The 17,906-nt window shown below is 29.2% G+C and overlaps 2 protein-coding genes across 4 annotated transcripts in view; both read right to left on the reverse strand.

The window, feature by feature from the left end:
* Nucleotides 1-2,200, reverse strand: part of LOC117173434 (bifunctional methylenetetrahydrofolate dehydrogenase/cyclohydrolase, mitochondrial) — an 11,511-nt gene extending 9,311 nt beyond the window's left edge. Inside the window, exon 1 of one of the 2 annotated variants that reach the window (XM_033362011.1) lies at nt 2,086-2,200. In XM_033362011.1, the coding sequence (XP_033217902.1) occupies nt 2,086-2,099 (14 nt within the window). In that variant the 5' untranslated portion in view covers nt 2,100-2,200. The other variant, XM_033362002.1, reaches the window with a different exon arrangement.
* An 8,990-nt stretch (nt 2,201-11,190) lies between these two features.
* LOC117169404 (cyclin-dependent kinase-like 4) lies at nt 11,191-14,477 on the reverse strand. 2 transcript variants are annotated; one of them, XM_033355776.1, is made up of 6 exons: nt 14,188-14,477; nt 12,736-13,005; nt 12,472-12,666; nt 12,113-12,404; nt 11,636-12,020; nt 11,191-11,546 (listed from the first exon to the last, which is right to left on the reverse strand). In XM_033355776.1, exons 2-6 carry the CDS (start codon nt 12,901-12,903, stop codon nt 11,252-11,254), a joined length of 1,335 nt encoding a protein of 444 aa, XP_033211667.1. In that variant the 5' UTR covers nt 12,904-13,005; nt 14,188-14,477; the 3' UTR covers nt 11,191-11,251. The 2 variants fall into 2 exon arrangements, with proteins under 2 accessions (XP_033211667.1, XP_033211675.1); XM_033355784.1 differs by having other exon boundaries at nt 12,736-13,374.
* Nucleotides 14,478-17,906: the final 3,429 nt, after the last annotated feature.

The raw sequence follows: 17,906 nt of genomic DNA on the forward strand, positions 1-17,906 counted from the left end.
ATTGACTCGTCTCGATTCAAGACATCTGTTCCATTCTCACATAAACTTTAAATTAGGGAGAGTCAAATAATTTTTACTTTAAAAATAGATTTTTAATATAATACGAATGACCATAACTTTTTTACTCTTTGATAAAATTTATTAATATTATAGGTCAATCGATTTGCCTTAAATCAAGGAATCTTTTTCGTTTTTGAATCAATTATGAATTATGTTAACGGAAAAAGTTTTACGATCAAAAACGGGGGTTTGAAATATTATACATAACCATAGCTTTCATGCCCTTCAATAAAATGTTTTTAAGATTATAGGTCAATCGACTCCTATCGATTCAACACATCTTTTCTATTCTCACATCAACTTTAAATTATGAGAATGCAAATTTTTTACTATAAAAATCGATTTTTAATATATATTGAATGACCATAACTTTCTTACTCTTTGATAAAATTTATTAATATTATAGGTCAATCGATTTACCTTGAATCAAGGAATCTTTTTCGTTCTTGAATCACTTATGAATTATTTTAAGGGAAAAAGTTTTACTATCAAAAACGGGGTTTTGAAATATTATACATAATCATAGCTTTCATCCTCTTCAATAAAATGTTTTAATATTATAGGTCAATCGACTCGTCTCGATTCAAGACATCTGTTCCATTCTCACATAAACTTTAAATTAGGGAGAGTCAGATAATTTTTACTTTAAAAATAGATTTTTAATATAATACGAATGACCATAACTTTCTTGCTCTTTAATAAAATATATTAATATTATAGGTCAATCGGTTAGCCACGAACCAAGAAATATGTTATCTTCTTGTATCAACTTTGAATCATGTTAATGCAGAATGTTTTGCTATCAAGAAACGATATTAAAAATATTATAAAGTGCTAAAAAGTCCTTCCACAAGGCCTTCAATTTATCTGCAATTGTTTTCAAGTTTCGTGTTCAAGAAAAAAGTGTAATATCCACCCCACCCCCTCCACAACTGGATAATTGGTTAGATATCTGATACAACATTCTAAAAAACGAATAATAAGCAAATATATGTAAAAAAGGCCAATTGAATAAAGGAAAACCCTCGATTTAACAAATTCTTATAAAATAAATCTAAATTAATTTTTTTTTACAAATAATTAGGAAACACAACAAACATTTTTGCACAAAAATATTGAGAAATATGTACAATAAAAAAAATTAATCATATCTGGTATAAATTAAACAACGAATAATGAGTGAGTAAATAAGTGTAAGAAACCAAAACAGAACACAAGAAAAAACACGATTTAACAAATTATAAACAACTGATTTAATGAATAAATATTAAATATAATTATATATTAATTATTTAATTATATAATAATATATTAATTATATGATAAATCTAAATTAATTTTTTTCACAAATAATTAAGGAAGACAGCAACGGTTTTTCAAGAAAAATACGAAACATACAGTGAAAACAAATTGATTATATCTGGTATAAATTAAAAAACAAATAATAATAATTAAATATGTTTTAAAAAAGCCCGAAAAGAATGCAAGAAAAACATGATTGAACAAAAATGACGTATCAGAAAAACAATTTATTTGAGAAATAAATAGTAAATATAAATATATAATAATATATTAATTATATAATAAATCTAAATAAAATTTTTTTACAAATAAGTAGAGAACACTGAAACCATTTATGCAGAAAAATAAAAAAAAAACATTTAGCTTTCTCTTGGAAGATTAAATTAAAAAATTAGTTTAAAAAAACAATGTTTGTGGTTTTTTTCTAATATAGAAAATGTACTTTCTTGCATTACACCTCGTGAAAGTCCATACCTGAATTAAAATTGCCATAAAAAATTCACAACATAATAAAAATAATTTGTTTATAATACACAAGACTCACAGTGCCTTAGTAGAATGAAATCCCTTCTCTCGCCCGATAACCGATACCAATTTTCGAAGAAACATTTCTCAGTAAAAAAGAAATTCATAAAAATTTGTTTTCGGCGCAACACACAAGTCCGCACACTTCACGTCTAAAGAGCAGACGAATTTATCGCTGCTGGCTCGATGTCAACTTACTTAGGTACTCCCATTGCAAAAGCGAGTCGAAACCACGAAGCGAAAGGTGCAACAATCACAGTGCAAGAATGGAAAAAAATTGGAATGTAAAAAAAGGGAAAATAAACAATGACCACAGCGAGGCACGAGCAACGAGGTTTCAGGTCGTACGTCGTGCAGAAATGTTTCTCCTCGAGTGAATGGCTACACCGGTTTCTCGGCGAGAAATCAGTTTTATACTTCCTATTTCGCTTCCTTCTTTCAGTGAATTCTCTAATCGGAGATGACTGGAGCACGTGTAGCAACCACGCTTTCACAACTGTCAGACGCAATGTGATTCTGTAAACCTATCGACCCCCTGTAGAAAGAGATGATAACGTGACGCCTGTACTTGCACTGCTGTTACAACAGTCACTAGAAAAAAATTTGAGGTTATCCCCACGTACGTACTTGCGTCTGCGATGGGCACATCCAAGTTTTTTTTATAGGAAGTAGATATTTGGGACGAATATAAAGAAATACGATAATATAAGATGAATCAAATAATTAAGAATTAGATTATATCAATTGTGTATATTGAGGTTAAATAAAGTGATGAGAAAATTAATATTGCGTTGATAATTTTTTGACGATGTCATGTGATATGCTAACCCCGGTAATAGGCGTTGAATTCAGAAAAATTAAGAATTTGTATTCCTATGAATAAGCGATTTTTCCTCCGTCTAAAAATCCCCCAACGGGAGCAGAAAAAGTTTAAATCCTATTTCTCTAAATCGACTTAGTAAAATTTAACGGAAACAGTTATGTAACCTATTTTTCATTTTAAAATCTTTTTATAACTTATAAATTCAAAAAATATTCGAATTGATATTTATTCATATTTTAATCATTTATTTGAAAGTTTTAAAAATGCATTACAGAAATCTGTTAACATTTGTGAATTAAAATAATTTAAACTCTAGAGAGGCAGCCTTGAATTGATTAAAATTTCAAAACTGCTATATTCCACATAAAGTAGTTAAAACAAATTATTAAACATATTTTTTAAACTTATTTGAAGGAATTAAATAATCTCAAAATATGAGCACTTTTGGGGAATACAAGACTTTTCTATGAGGTGTATCTGTCATTACAATTACAAGGAATTAAATACCCAGTGGGCACAAAATTTGGCGACGTCTTTACGACATCGTTACGACATCTTTACGACAACTTTACGACATCCTATGTCGATTCGGTATCTTTGCGATGTCGTAAAGACATCGTCAGATCATACGACTTATTTACGATATCGTAAAGGCACCTTAACGACATGACGATAGGATGTCGTAAAGTTATCGTAAAGATGTCGTAAAGACGTCGCCAAACTTTGTGCCCACTGGGTACAAAGTCTTTTTTGACCACTATGGAAATAGAAATAAATTAGTTTCTGAGATATCCTATTCTTATAATGAAATTTCAGACAGATGGAAATATCGCGCAATCAAAATAATAGAATTATCCTCACTTTTACGGTGAAATCTGAAAATATTAATTTTTCTCTGTCCAACGCTTATTATCGCGACGGTTATGATTTACTGGAAAAGTAAAGAAGATATCCTGGTAATAAGCGTTGAATTCAGTAGAATTAAGAATTTTTATTTTTATGAAAACGCGATTTTTCCTCCGTCTAAAAAATCTCCCAACGGGAAAAGAAAAATTGCAAATACTATTCCTCTCAATCTACTTGTTAAAATTTAACGGAAGCATTTATTTAACATTAATTTTCATTATTAAATCGTTTTATAACTTATAAATTTTAGAAAATATTCAAATTTATGTTTATTTTTATATTAATAATTATTCAAACGTGTTAAAAAAATTTATTGATGTAAAATGTGTTAAATAAAACAATTTCGACTCTAGAAAGACATACTTGAATTGATTAGAATTAAAATTTCAAAGCTTATATTCCACAAAAGGAATTAAATAAACTCAAAATATGAACACTTACGAAATACAAGACAGCTCTGTGAGGTTTGCCTATCGGTACAATTAAAGGGCATTAAATATATTTCAAATACGTTCTCTTTTTTGGGGAATAGGAATCTGTGACAGTCACTATGAAAATATAAATTAATTAATAATCTTCTAAAAAATGGATTTCTTTAAATCTCCAAATAATAATATTCCCGACAGAAAATGGCCGAATTATAAAATATAAAAAGTAGAAAATTCCCCACTTTAATAAAAATTTTTATAAGCAGTAATTATTTATTAAAAATATAATAATCAAATATTTTTATAAAAAATCATTTTTATAATTTTTACAGTATTTAAAATTATTGTTTGAATTTAAACTAACAATCATTGAAAAAAAATTTCGGAAATTTTATCAATCCGAAATTTTATTCCAATTCCAGAATTTTATTATTAGAAAATTTTCCATTTCGGAAATTTTATCATTTAAAAATTGTATTATTTGGGAATATTATCATTCTTGAATTTTTGTATTCGGGGTTTTTATTATTAGAGAATTTTATCAGTCATAAATTTCTCAATCGGAAATATAATTATTCGGAAACTTTCGAATTCGAGAATTTTATTACTTGGAAATTTTATTATTCTGGAATTTTCCAATTTAGGAATTTTATTATTCAGATATTTCATTATTCTGGAATTTCTCAATGGGGAATTTTATTATTTGGAAATCTTCTTATTCGGAGCTTTTATTAATTTGAAATTTGACAATATTTTGGAATTTTAAAATTTTCCGAATTAGGAATTTTATTATTCGGGAATTTTAAAATTCAGTAATATTATAAATTATTCGGGAATATTATCACTCGTGCTTTCATTATTCGGGAATTTTTTAACCCAAGAATTTTCCAATTAGATAAGTTTTTAATCGGGAAATTTTATTATTCGGGAATTTTATTAGTTTGAAATTTTATTGTTTGGGAAGTTTTTTACTTGGGAATTTTTCAATTAGGAATGTTTTTTATTCGGGTGTTATCCATTTCGGAATTTTTATTATTTAAAGATTTTATTATTCGGAAATATTATCATTCTGGAATTTTCCAATTCAGATATTTTTTACTCGGAAATTTTATTATTCGGAAATTTTATTAACCCTAGAACGGTATCTACACGCCTCCGAGGCGTAGACGTAGACAAGAATGAATGCATGTCCACGTGACCATTTTGAAAAAATAAACGGAAATAAAAAAATAAATAAATAAAAAACCATTTATTGTCTTGAAATATTCATAATTAGGGCGTACATGCCTAGGAAGCGTGTGGATATCATTTTTGTACTTAAAAGTCACGATACCGTTCTAGGGTTAATCAAAAATTTTCCAATTTTTGAGATTTCGTATTCGGGATTTTTATTATTTTGGAATTTTACAAATCGTGAATCTTCCAATTCGGGAATTTCATTATTCTGGAATTTTCGAATTTTACAGTATCTGAAAATTTTATTATCCCGGGATTTCATTAATCGAGAATTTTCCCAAATCTGGAACTTTCGATTTCGGAAATTTTATTATTCTGGAATTTTATTATCCTTATATTTCATTTTTCTGGAATTTTATTGTACGAAAATTGGTCAACTCTGGATTTATATTATTTGAAATTGTTATTAATCGGTAATTTTCCAATTCTGGAATATTATTGTTCAGGAATTTTATTATTCGGAAATCTTATTATTCAGGAGTTTTATTCTTTTAAAATTTTACAATTCTGGAATTTTATTATTGGGTTATTTTTAAATTCAGTAATATTATCAACTATTCGGGAATTTTATTACTCGAAGTTTCATTGTTCGGGAATTGCATAAATCAAGGCATTTCCAAGTCGAGAAGTTTTTTATTAGGAAATTTTATTATTCGGGAATTTTATTATTTGAAAATGTTATTATTTGGGAATTTTATTAATCAGAAAGTTTCTAATTCTGGAACTTTCGAATTCGCGAAGATTATTATTTGGGAATTTTATAAATCGTGAATTTTCCAATTTCGGAATTTTATTGTTGGGGAATATTATCATTCTGAAATTTTCCAATTCAGGAATTTTTTTATTTGGAAATTTTTTTATTCGGAAATTTTCTAATTCTGGAATTTTCGAATTGGCGTTTTTTATTATTTGGGAATTTTATCAATTGTAAATTTTCCAATTCGGAAATATAATTATTCGGAAGTTTTATTATTCAGTAATTTATTATTCTGGAATTTTAGAATTTGAGAATTTTATTACTTGAAAATTTTATTATTCTGGAATTTTCCAATTCGGGAATGCTATTATTCGGATATTTCATTAATCTGGAATTTTATTGTACAAGAATTTTCCAATTATTAAATTTTATTATTCGGATTTTTTATTAATCGAGGATTTTATTATTCGGGAATTTTATGATATGGGAATTTTCTAATTTTGAAATTTTACTATTGTTAAGAATTAAATAAACAGTCAAGACAGCTCTACAATTTTTTTATTTTTTGAATTTTCAGTCAGAAAATATACTTTATTAAAACAGAAAGGTTGATTCTAAACCTAAAAGTTTAGTTTTATACCAAATAGTTCAATTTTAAAACCAAAAATACGAACTTTCTACTAAATTTTTTAATTTTCATGAACCGAAAATATAAATTTTCAACTAGAGATAAACCATCAACTACAAAAAAATGATTTTTTGTACAAAGTAGTTTAAATTTTAACCCAAGTATTTGGAGTTGATTCTGAACCAATCTATTTTGATTATTACATTGTCTAAAAAGGAAAAAATAATAATCTAAAAAATTAATACATTTCTAAAAGTGCTAGAATTAAAATTAATTCTTTTTTTTTATTTTAGATAAAAAGATTTCTTTTAAGGAATTGCGGTAAATTATTTGGAACTCAATTAAAACACTCTTAAAATACTCATAAGCAAACCCTGCCGATTGGAACGAATCATGAGTAATTTCATTTTTAAACTGGAAATGGTGAATTTTTAATAACTAGAAACCATAATCGTGGGAGCGCTTTTTTCGAAATTAAAATTTTGGCTTATCTAGGGAAAAAATATTAAAAACTTATATAACTGGATTTTATTTTTTAATTTCTGAATTTGAAATAAAATAGACTTCTTTTTGCTTAAAAAACTGAGTAAAAAATTATCATGAACTTTGTTCCAAAATGATTAAAAAAAAATTAATAACAAAAGAAAAGTCTAAAATTTGAATAAAAGATTACGTACAAAAATGTTGTATTGGGTTTTTTTGTTTGTTTCAAAAGTACTTTTATGGCAAAAAGGTAATTTTCAAACAAGAAAGATGACTTTTCTATTATGAAAAATGAGTTTTCAATCCGAAAGGACGAATTTTTATCAGAATAGTTGAATTTTCAAAGTAATGAATAAAAATGAGTCTTAAACCAAATAGTTGAATTTTCGATTGGAGAAGATATTTTTTGGCCTAAAAATGGAATAGTCGAATTTTCACCATAAAATTAATTTTCAACCAAAAAACGAATTTTTAAGCAAAAAGATGAATTTTCCACCAACAAGATTAAAAAACAAGAGTTTTCGAACAAAATACATCAATTTATTTCTAACAAAATTGTTAAATTTTGAAGCCAAAAAAGGATAAAAATTGTCTACAAAACAGGTCAACTTTTCACCACAAAATATGATTTTTGAACAAAAAAGTTTATTATCTACCAAATAGTGGAATTTTTAACAAAAAATATTGATTTTCAACAATAAAATTCAGTTTCAACCTGATCGTTTAATTTTTTACTGAATTGTTGAATTTTAAAGCCAAAAAGACAAATTTGATACGAAATAATTAAAATTTTCACCTGAAACTATTTTTTTCAACTAAAACGACGAAACTTCCACAAAAAACAAAAAATGCATTTTTTAAATTCATTTTATTTTTAGTTTCGCTTTAATTGATTTTTCAACAGTTGCTTTTTCAATCCCAAAGAAAAAATTTTTAAATAAGAAGATTAATTTTCAACAAACAACATAAATTTCCCAACCAAAAATGTAATTTTGAAATTTTCAGATAAGAAATTAATTTTGAACAATAAAAAAACTATTCTTTAAAAATAACTTACATTTTTCACTATAGAGGAGAATCTTAAAAAAATTTAACAAAGCATTTAGTGCAACTTTGAATTAAGTAGTTGAATTTTCGACCAAAGAAGATTTTTCAAGAAAAATGGTAAATTAAAAAAAAAAGAATTTCCCACGAGAAGATTAATTATTTTCTGCTAAAATATACGAGTTTTCAAAAAAACACAACAATTTTCAATAAAATTGTTAATTTTTGAAACCAGGAAGACAAATTATCTGCAAAGCAGTTGAATTTCCAAACAGAAAATATGATTTTTAAAAAAAAAAGTTAATTTTCTAACTAACTATTTTATGTCCTACCAAATTGTTAAGTTTTTAAGTAAAAAGACGAAGTTTCTACCTAATATTCGAATCTTCAGCTAAAATGATGAATCTTTGTAAAATAAGAATGCTTTAATAAGTAGTTTAAACCAAGTAATTATTTTTTCAACGAAAAGGGAATTTAACGAAAAAAACATTTTTTTTACCAAAAACAATAATTTTCGATTTAAAAAAGAAATTTGCTACAACAAAACTAGAATAATTACATTTTTAGTTGAAGAATAAATTGAAAATAAAAAATGGATTTTTAACATAATAGTTACATTTTCATCCAAAGTGATGAATTTTTAACTGAAATAAGGAATTTAAAAAAAATGAATTTTCAATAACAAAACAGATTAAATCAACCCAAATTTATGGTTTTGACCAGATAAAATGTATTAAATAATTTGATGTTAATTGTTTTTTGTCTGCTGGTCTAAAATCAATATTTCTTTAATAATGATTTTATTTATAAATTATACAAAAATTTGTTTCGAGCTCCGCTTGGTTCCGAACCCAGGTCTTTTAGATTGCTGGTCTTGTACTCACTAAGCTACGGACAGACGTATCAGGAAACATACTAAATGTTATTTAAGTTCTTAAAGATATTTCCCCAAATTTTCTGACTTATCAACAACTTGTCTGTTAGTTAACAAACATAATTGTTTGAAAAAATATTATTATTTTTAATAATATTTTCTTTGAATAATATTAAAATGTTGCGCTTCTTTCTGAACTTTTGAACTTTTTTCCACTTTTTACTTGGAGTGGGCTAATAATTAATGTAATTTATTAAACAATCATTTAAACAAATTATTATTGTTTATAAATATCTTTCTCTATATTATTGCTAGAAAGCTGCGGTTTTTTTCTCAAATTTGTGTCCACTTATCACTTAGTTAGATAATAAATTAATCAAAGTTAACAAAAATGATTACTGACAGAATTGATTATTGACAGTTACTGTGAAGCTTTTTGTTTAAATTATTATGAATATTAATATTTATCATTTGTTCCTAACTATAAACTTCAAGAAAAACTAAAAATTTCAAAAAAACCCGCAAACTTTATATCATTACTATAAGAGAAGATAGCTATAAACAATAATTAATTTGTCAAATAATTATATTTGTTAACTAACATTTATTATTATTTCAATAAGTAAAATGTGGACATGACGTTAAAAATTTCATAAAAACCACGAACTATCTAGAATTCTACTAGGATAAGATAGTTATAAACAATAACAATTTGGTTAAACAATTATGTTTGTTAAATTTCAATAATTATTACCTCGCCTCAAGTGAAAAGTTAACAAAAAGTGTAAAATTTGAGAAAAAATCTCATTATCTAGCATTACTAGAGATAGGAGAAGATAGTTATTAACAATAATTTTTTAAACAATTATTTTTGTTCAATTGCATTCATTATTACCTTGATGCCTTGGTCTTAGTGAAAAGTGGAGAAAAAGTTAGATATTTAAGAAAAAACTGCCACTTTCTAGCATTATTCGAAGAGAATATTATTAAAAATAAATTGTTTAAACAATTATGTTTGTTAATTTGAATTGATTGTAATCTCAACCCAATTGAAAAGTGGACAAAAACTGAAATTTTTTAGAAAAAACCGCAACTTTTTAACATCTTTTTGAGAGAATATTAATGTCATAAATAATAATAAATGGTTTCAACAATTATGTATATAAAATTATAATTGATTATTGCCTAGCTCGAAATGAAAAGTTGCGAAAAATTGGAAAAATTCAGAAAAACCCGCGATTTTCTAACTCTATTTTAAGAGACAATTTCTATAAACAATAATAAATTGTTTAAAAAATGTATCTAAACATCTAATTATCAATAGGAAGTAATACTCTATGCATTGGAATTTTTCTGAAAATGTGCGAAAAACATGTTTTTTCCGAATGAATTATATTATGTACACATTTTGAAAAAAGTTATATATTTCGAATCTGAAATTTGTTCAGCTCCAACCTTAACATTACTCTTTTTTGGAAAAAATTTTTAATCAGGAATTTTGGGATTTTTGATAGTTTTTCGCAATTTTGAAACGTTTTAAACACCAGGAAAAGTATCTTTAAAATGGTAAATTCTGAAATATAAAAAGTGAACGGAAGATAACTAATTTCCAAATTTTTAAAAAATTGTTCTAATTTTTTAAAAATTGCTTGGAAAACTCGAAAAGTGAATGTTTTTCTTGATTTACCTAAAAATTATTGGTTGTATTGAAAAAGTTTTCAAATACAAGTTCTGGATGTGCATGGCGAATATACTTTGTTGTGTTAATTTTGTTTATTAAAAACAACCCTTCTCGAGAAACTGAAAAAAAAGTGAAAAAGGTAAACAAAACTATAGATTTTCAAAAATTAGTGTACATTTATAATTTCACTCACTAGTTGACTCAACATAAAATATTAATCACAATTTGCAATCCTGAAGAACCCTTATTGGGTAGTTTTTGTTTGTGATTCAAAATTTCACCAAAATTATTTTAAAAAACTCAATATTTTACATTTTCCTTTCAATCTCTGGTGGGAAATTGTTTACAAGCACGGAAGACAAAAACAATTTCTGTAGGAAAATACAAAGATATACAATAAATTAAAAGAAAAATTACAGGAAATAAAAACTTTTCTAAACTAAGGAACACCCAATAAAACACCAAATACATAAAATTTACATGTTTATTAAAAAATCTGATTGTACAACTATAGAATAATTTTGATCGCAAATATGTACAATTTTCCCTAGTTTAATGATAATGTCAAGGAAGATTTGAAAGCTCGAGCTTTTTTCTTTTGCCTGGAGGCTTAGCATGTGCCCTAACGGAAAGAGCTGGCAAGGAAAAGTCTTTTGCTTCCGGAAGTGAAAGACCTTTGTGGTCCAGTCTCCTAATAAATGTAGTATTCGGAACAACAGACACTGGGCCAACGTAACAATGCTCTCGAGGTTGAATAACCGTAGGTGAGTGATTGTCTTGAGATGGTGGATTTTCGACTACCTCGCTATTTATTTTATTGGATTGTAGCCTCGAATCTTTTATGAGATTCATTTGCCATCTAGAAAAAAATGAAACAGTCTTTACTTAGAACTAGGCAACTTTCAAAATGATTTTGTTTCTCAAAATACCAGATTTTAAAAATCTCACCTTCCAGTGCTACTTCGGCAAACTCTTGGTGGTTCTTCCACTGAAAGCACACTCAACCTTCTGGCTTCTTCTCTCTTCAGAATCAAATGATTCAAAGCAGCCTCCTTTGCAACATTGTTGTGCAACTCAATCAGGAATTTATCAGCAAAATTGTCCTGCATAAAGAGAGGATGTTGCAGAAGATTGGAACAACTTGGCCTTGTATCTGGATCCATCCGGAGGCATTGTGAAAGAAAGTCAATTGCAGTTGATGTCCAGTTGGGAAAGGCACTTCGAAGAGATCTGGTTCCACAAATCCCAATAGCCATTTCATCAACACTGGATCGTCGTAGGACTTTTATGTTGTTCTTTCCAACTATAGTCTGATGTTTGCCACAAAGTCCACCTGTGGAGATTGAAATTGGTCAGTTTTACTTTTCAGGATGGAATTGACAGGTTTGGTCAAGAGAAAACATCTGTTTTAATTTAACCACTTACCAAGAACTTTTATGATACGATGCAACTGATCAACTTCACTCTCTCCAGGGAACAAGGGATCTCCAGTGACGATTTCTGCATAAAGGCAGCCAGTGGCCCAAATATCAACAGCTTTACCGTAACGATTATCACCAATCAGAAGCTCCGGTGCTCGGTACCATCTCGTGGCTACATAATCCGTGCAGGTCTCATTCGGCCCGGTTACGAATCGAGCGAATCCAAAATCGCAGAGCTTGATGACCCCATTTGGCGACACCAAGACGTTCTCTGGCTTGATGTCCCGGTGCATTATCTATTGAAAATTGAATCTCTAAAATAAGTTTCTGAATACTATGGTAGATCAAACTGAGCTGACTTACGTTATTGGTGTGACAAAAATTGAGTCCTCGTAGAACTTGGAAGATGTGTCTTTTCGAAACTTCTGGGCTCAATCCACCACCAACTGTTTCTAGTTCATCCAGGATAGTGTGGTCCAGGTATTCGAAAACTAGGTAGAATCGTTTCCGTCTTCGGAAGACTTCCAGAAGGTTCACCAGATTTTCGTGTCGAAGTCTCTGAATAGCGAAAAAGAAACTATCAGATGTCTTTTCCAAAAATTAAATGATTTTAAAATCTCCTCTTACCCTTAGCATCCTTATTTCTCGGAAGGCTAACTTTCGAACATGGATGTCCTCCTCAGTTTCGAGAAACTTCTTGATCGCGACTATTTGTCCTGTTTCTTTGTGTCTGCACTTCATCACCAGACCGTAGCTTCCTTCACCAACTACTTCTATGTTTTCGTATTTATCCATCCTTTAATCTTCAGCTTTCATTAATTTTTCATTTTTCTTGTCTTTTGGAGAGTTTATTTGTAGTTCAGACATTGGTGAATCAAGCAGTAACAACTGTGTCAACTGTTAAGGGTTGAAGATTTAAGCACTGAATCCAAACTAAATGATCACCTCAGTAACAATTCACTAAGTCAGGGTTGTATCACATGAACATATTCCCCACCATTCTTAACTACCACTTCCAAATTATAACCGAACTCTGCACTTAAACAAATCTTTTTCTAATCAAGAGATCTAATCTGGTTCAAATCCTGAAGTCCGATCTGAGGGTCCGATTATGCTAATCTTCTCTGATAACTCAATCTTAAAAATTTTGATGACCCTAACTTGGAAACGGAATCGGGCAACTTTGAACAGAAAGGACAAGTCTTGACTGATGACTGAATGATCAGCGCGCAACTGAAGCTTCGACCGACTCGTTGGAACCCCAGCCTGTAACAAAATCGCAGTTTGAAGAGGCAATCCTTCCAAGTCACGCGCACGTCACCAAAAATACATTTATCGATTAGGAAAGGATGTCAGGTAGTCGGGGACCGTCTCATAACTTCGAATGCGTGCAACGGACAACAACCAGAATGTTGTATGTATTATCGATGGATATCGATCGACCTGCAATTAGTCTTGCTTCCTTCACTGAACTTCATACACCCCAGGCAGGTCGAAGGACGTGGGTTGAGGTATAGGCTCTGAGCTTTCAAAACACGCCTTAGAGACCACGTACCGAGACCTTCCCACCCACCACCTGATACTGAGGAAGTCACGACCTATGGCAACTTAGGGAAGCCTGGTACCGGTCTCAAATGACGAGAAATCTTCTAATTGGGTCTAATGATTTTCAAATTTGGGTGTCTAAAATTTGGAAAAGCTAGAACCCAATTGGTGGGGTCAGGTTTTTTTTTCGCAGAGATTTTGCGATAGTTGATTCAAACAATGTAGCAAGGTTTGTCAGCAAGGAATTTTTTCAAGGACATCTGCTGAAATTATGAAAGAATAAAGCAAAATTGGCAAAGAAACTTTATAAAATTAATAATGAACGTTTAATATTAGGGCTCTAAAGGTGCGGATCGTGACGACCTTGAAAGAAACTTGGCTTAATTACTTCCGCTGCAAGTTATTTCTGGAAGACAGGTGGTTGCCTCTCACGAAATATTTTTTATTGAATAACGAATTTTTCTTTTAGGTAGGTACTCATGATTATTTTTAAGATAGAAAATTAAGGTTAGATAAACATTTTCGAGATCTTACTAAAATTGATTTTGTGGTTCGGCGTGTTGTAATCGTTTGAGATGAATAAAAAAGGATAAATTCTAGGCACGTAACGGTCGCTTTTGAACTTTGCGTGCATATCCTTAATTCACACTCGAAGTTCAAAGGTCAAAATTTCAAGAAGTCTACAAAGCACATAAAGTTTGCTCGTAATTTCGACGAGATAACAATTACTCGATAAACTACTTCGGAAAGTGAAAAATAGTTTAGGTACACTTTTGAAGTGCAAGGATTTAAACGTATGACGTAGATTTATTGTGTCTATTTGTAATCAACTGACGTAAATTTATTCAGGTTACATGTACAACCTGAAAATGTCAATAGTTCGGATATTTTTGAAAAATAGTAATTGTCGATGAGAAATATGAAAGTCCCTATGATTTTGATTTTTCTTGGATGAAGAAATAGTATTAATCCATTTAAATCTTTAGACTTAAAAGTAAACATTGTTTAATTATAAATAAGATTTCCTTTGCGGAGAACATTTTCATTTTTTTTTTTTTTTTGAAAAATGAATTTAATGTAAATATTAACAAAGATTAGAAAAAATTTCAAATGGTTTTCTAAAATTTCGGAAAATTAAAATTTTCAAAGATTACAAAATTTTAGAAAAAATCCAACATTCCGAAATTACCAGAAAATCTGATATGGTTGCAAATTCCACAATTTTGTTGGAAATTCGTTGTTTTGTTTTTAAAATTAATCCCTTCAGATAGACATTTTTTTAAGAATCAAAATTAAGAAAGTTTGGTTTAAAATTAAAACATTTTTTGGTGGAAGGTTCATAATTTCAGTTGAAAATTCATTCCTTTAGTTGAAAATGTAAACATTTTGTTGAAATTTTGTCTTTTTTGATAGCAAAATTAATCTTCTGGGTTGAGAATTCATCTTTTTGATTGAGGATTGAACTGTTTTTTAGATTTTTTTATGAATTCAATTGATTTTTATTTAAAATAAAAATATTTTGTTATTTTTATTTGACATCTAAAATGTACAAAAATCTTTTTGATTTTTTTTCAGGATTCTTAAGAAACTTATATTTATACATCCTTGAAAACAAATAAACAAATAAACCTAAACAAGAAATAGTTATTCGAAATTTCTATTTTGTATTAAATTTTTTTTTGTCCCTTAAATCAAGGCACTACATGTGATTTTCCATGGGAAAATTATCATCAAATTCCAAATTTCAACAATTGTAGGTTATATTAGCGATTTACACGAAAAAGTGATGTTTTAAAACGAAAATCATTATATTAGTTTGAACAAGATTTAAAATCCTTTAAAATTTTTGGATTTTATTAGTTCTTGTCATCCGAAATTAATATGTTTAATAAAAAAATGATTTAAAAAACTAACCAATTTTTTAAATTTAAGGTTCTAATACCGTTTTACACAAACATTTGGTATTTTAAAAGGAAAATCGTTATAATTCAAACAAGATTTAGAATCTAACAATTTTCGATTATGTTTTTTTTTTTCGTCGAAAACTGTTTTTTAAAACAAAGAAACAAATTATTTAAAGGAGAGTCACTAATTTAAACAATTTTAGGTTATGCTAGCGTTTCACACAAAAGATTGGCAATTTTTGAACACATTTATAAAGTTTTTAAAGTAACAATTTTGCTCTCTCTCTTTCTCTCTGCTAGCTAGTTGCACCAGGTTGCGCCATGCGTCCAAATTCAACAAATGATTCATGCGACCCTGCTTGTTTACGTTTGAATTACCCCGATTTAGAATCAAGGCTAAGGCACACCATATCCGAAACCGGTCTTATATCGAGAATTGAGTGTAATATTTTTTTATTAAAATACTCTTCTGTTAAAAATAATGCAGATAGCCACAAGTATTAATGACGCATGCATAGCGTTTTTTTTCATTCTAACATAAAATAAGATCAATCAGAATGGATCAGGGTTGAGTCAAAATCGAATCAAAAATGAGGTAGGTCTGGAACAATGTTGGCACAAGATAGGGACAAATCTGGGCCATTAGTTTCTTTTTTCATGCAGTTTATTTTCACAACTGAATGTTTCCAAAAGCCGTGTAAAGGTACAATTACATTTCAGCGAAACGTGTTTTTTATATAAAAATTTGGCTACCCTATTGCCCGTATTGCTTGTATTATTCTTGTCTTCGCGGTACGAACACTCGGCGAATGGGCAGTACTGTTTCGCGTCTATGTAAAAATAAAAGATTCAGAGGATTCTCAGGCAATATTGGTATAGTCGCAGTGGCATGGCTGCCATCAATGCGTACTATAACTCTTTGATAGGTATTCGGATTATTTTCTCTAGGTGTCATAAGTGGAAACAACTGTTGGCCGAACATTACGCCAAGAATGTATCTATTATCCTGAGTTGTTGCTACAAGGTGAAAGCCTGCGTTTAAACTGACAGCTTCAATTGAACCTATTACACCATAATGATGAATATTCAGTTGAATGGGAAAAGGATGAACCGAGTCTTCTTTATGTCGCTTAATAGCTGATTCTGCAAAAATAAATTAGAAGTAGAGAATGAATTTTGGTATTAATGACCAAATTAATGACCCAGAAAAATATTGGGGGGGGGGGGGGGGTCACACAAAATATATGTATATCCCATGCATAGCTTAGCGGCGTCGGCCTTTAGTACGAAGGCTACAAGTTCACACCACCTCTGGAGCCGCCACTGCATTAGAGTATAACAAAAAAGTTCGAGACCGTAGTTTTATGGACTTTGCTTCGGTGGCGGCGCACCACTTATGACGCAGGTCAGTGGGGGTTCATTAACAACGATCGTTTTGTCGATGTCGCAGGGAGGGGACTTCACGCGATTGGTTACATGAGCATGATTGGCTCGCGCTCGCCACGTGAAAGTCAAACTATTGTCAGACGAAAAGAGAAACTGCACTTGCGCTGTTGTTTGTCAGGGGTCTTGAACGTTAAAATGAATCCGCAGCAGAAAAAAAAGGAATTTTTAACAAAGAAAATTTATTTGAACAAAAAAAAAAAGAATGCAAAACAATTTAATTATCAACCAAAGAAATGAATTTTCAACTGAAATCAATCCACTTTTAACAAAGTAGTTCAGCGTTCAACTAATAAAAGAATTAATATTGAATCAAGACAATATTTTTACGAATACGGACTTGAGTAATTTATATATTATTTTCACTAAGAAACACTGGTTAGGTATTTGAATGTATTTTTCAAAACAAATTATACAAAAATTTACAAATTGTGTCGATACCAGTGACTACCTTACTTTTGTGATAGTTCGAACGGTTTTTGAGATAATTGCAAAAAATTCCAAGAAGAGGTTAGAAAAGTTACCGCAAGTAAGGGTTTCGTAGGCGTAGGGTAAAAATAAAAAAATGATTGTTTTTCATATTTTTCAAACACTGATAGAAAAAAAGGAAAACTGTTATATGGAAAATTAAATTGTTGGTCTCGAACCAGGATGCCAAGAGCTTTCATTTGAGCCTTCTTCGAAGAAAATCGGACTAAAAGAAAAGATTTAAGCATAGGGGTGTTCTCCCAAGGTTCTCTGTATTTTTCTATTCCCCGCAATAGTCACTCGGTTCATTTTCATAATCTAGTTCGGAGACGGGAAGATGTGTAATTAAAAAAATTCTTGCAAATTCACTTGAATTCTTTTGATTTCAATTAAATTCTCAAAAAGTGGCTTGAATTAACGAAAAAAATGTATTGAAAT

The sequence above is a fragment of the Belonocnema kinseyi genome, chromosome 1, assembly GCF_010883055.1.
Source record: "Belonocnema kinseyi isolate 2016_QV_RU_SX_M_011 chromosome 1, B_treatae_v1, whole genome shotgun sequence".
NCBI lineage: Eukaryota > Metazoa > Arthropoda > Insecta > Hymenoptera > Cynipidae > Belonocnema > Belonocnema kinseyi.

What these genes read in the sequence shown, in the direction of transcription:
- LOC117169404 (XM_033355776.1), bottom strand. Translation starts at nt 12,903, where the DNA reads ATGGATAAATACGAAAACATAGAAGTAGTTGGTGAAGGAAGCTACGGT. An exon ending in GAGAAATAAGGATGCTAAGG is followed by an intron (nt 12,667 to 12,735) that starts GTAAGAGGAGAT and finishes TTCGCTATTCAG; the next exon opens with AGACTTCGACACGAAAATCT. An exon ending in TGCCGAAGTAGCACTGGAAG is followed by an intron (nt 11,547 to 11,635) that starts GTGAGATTTTTA and finishes ATTTTTTTCTAG; the next exon opens with ATGGCAAATGAATCTCATAA.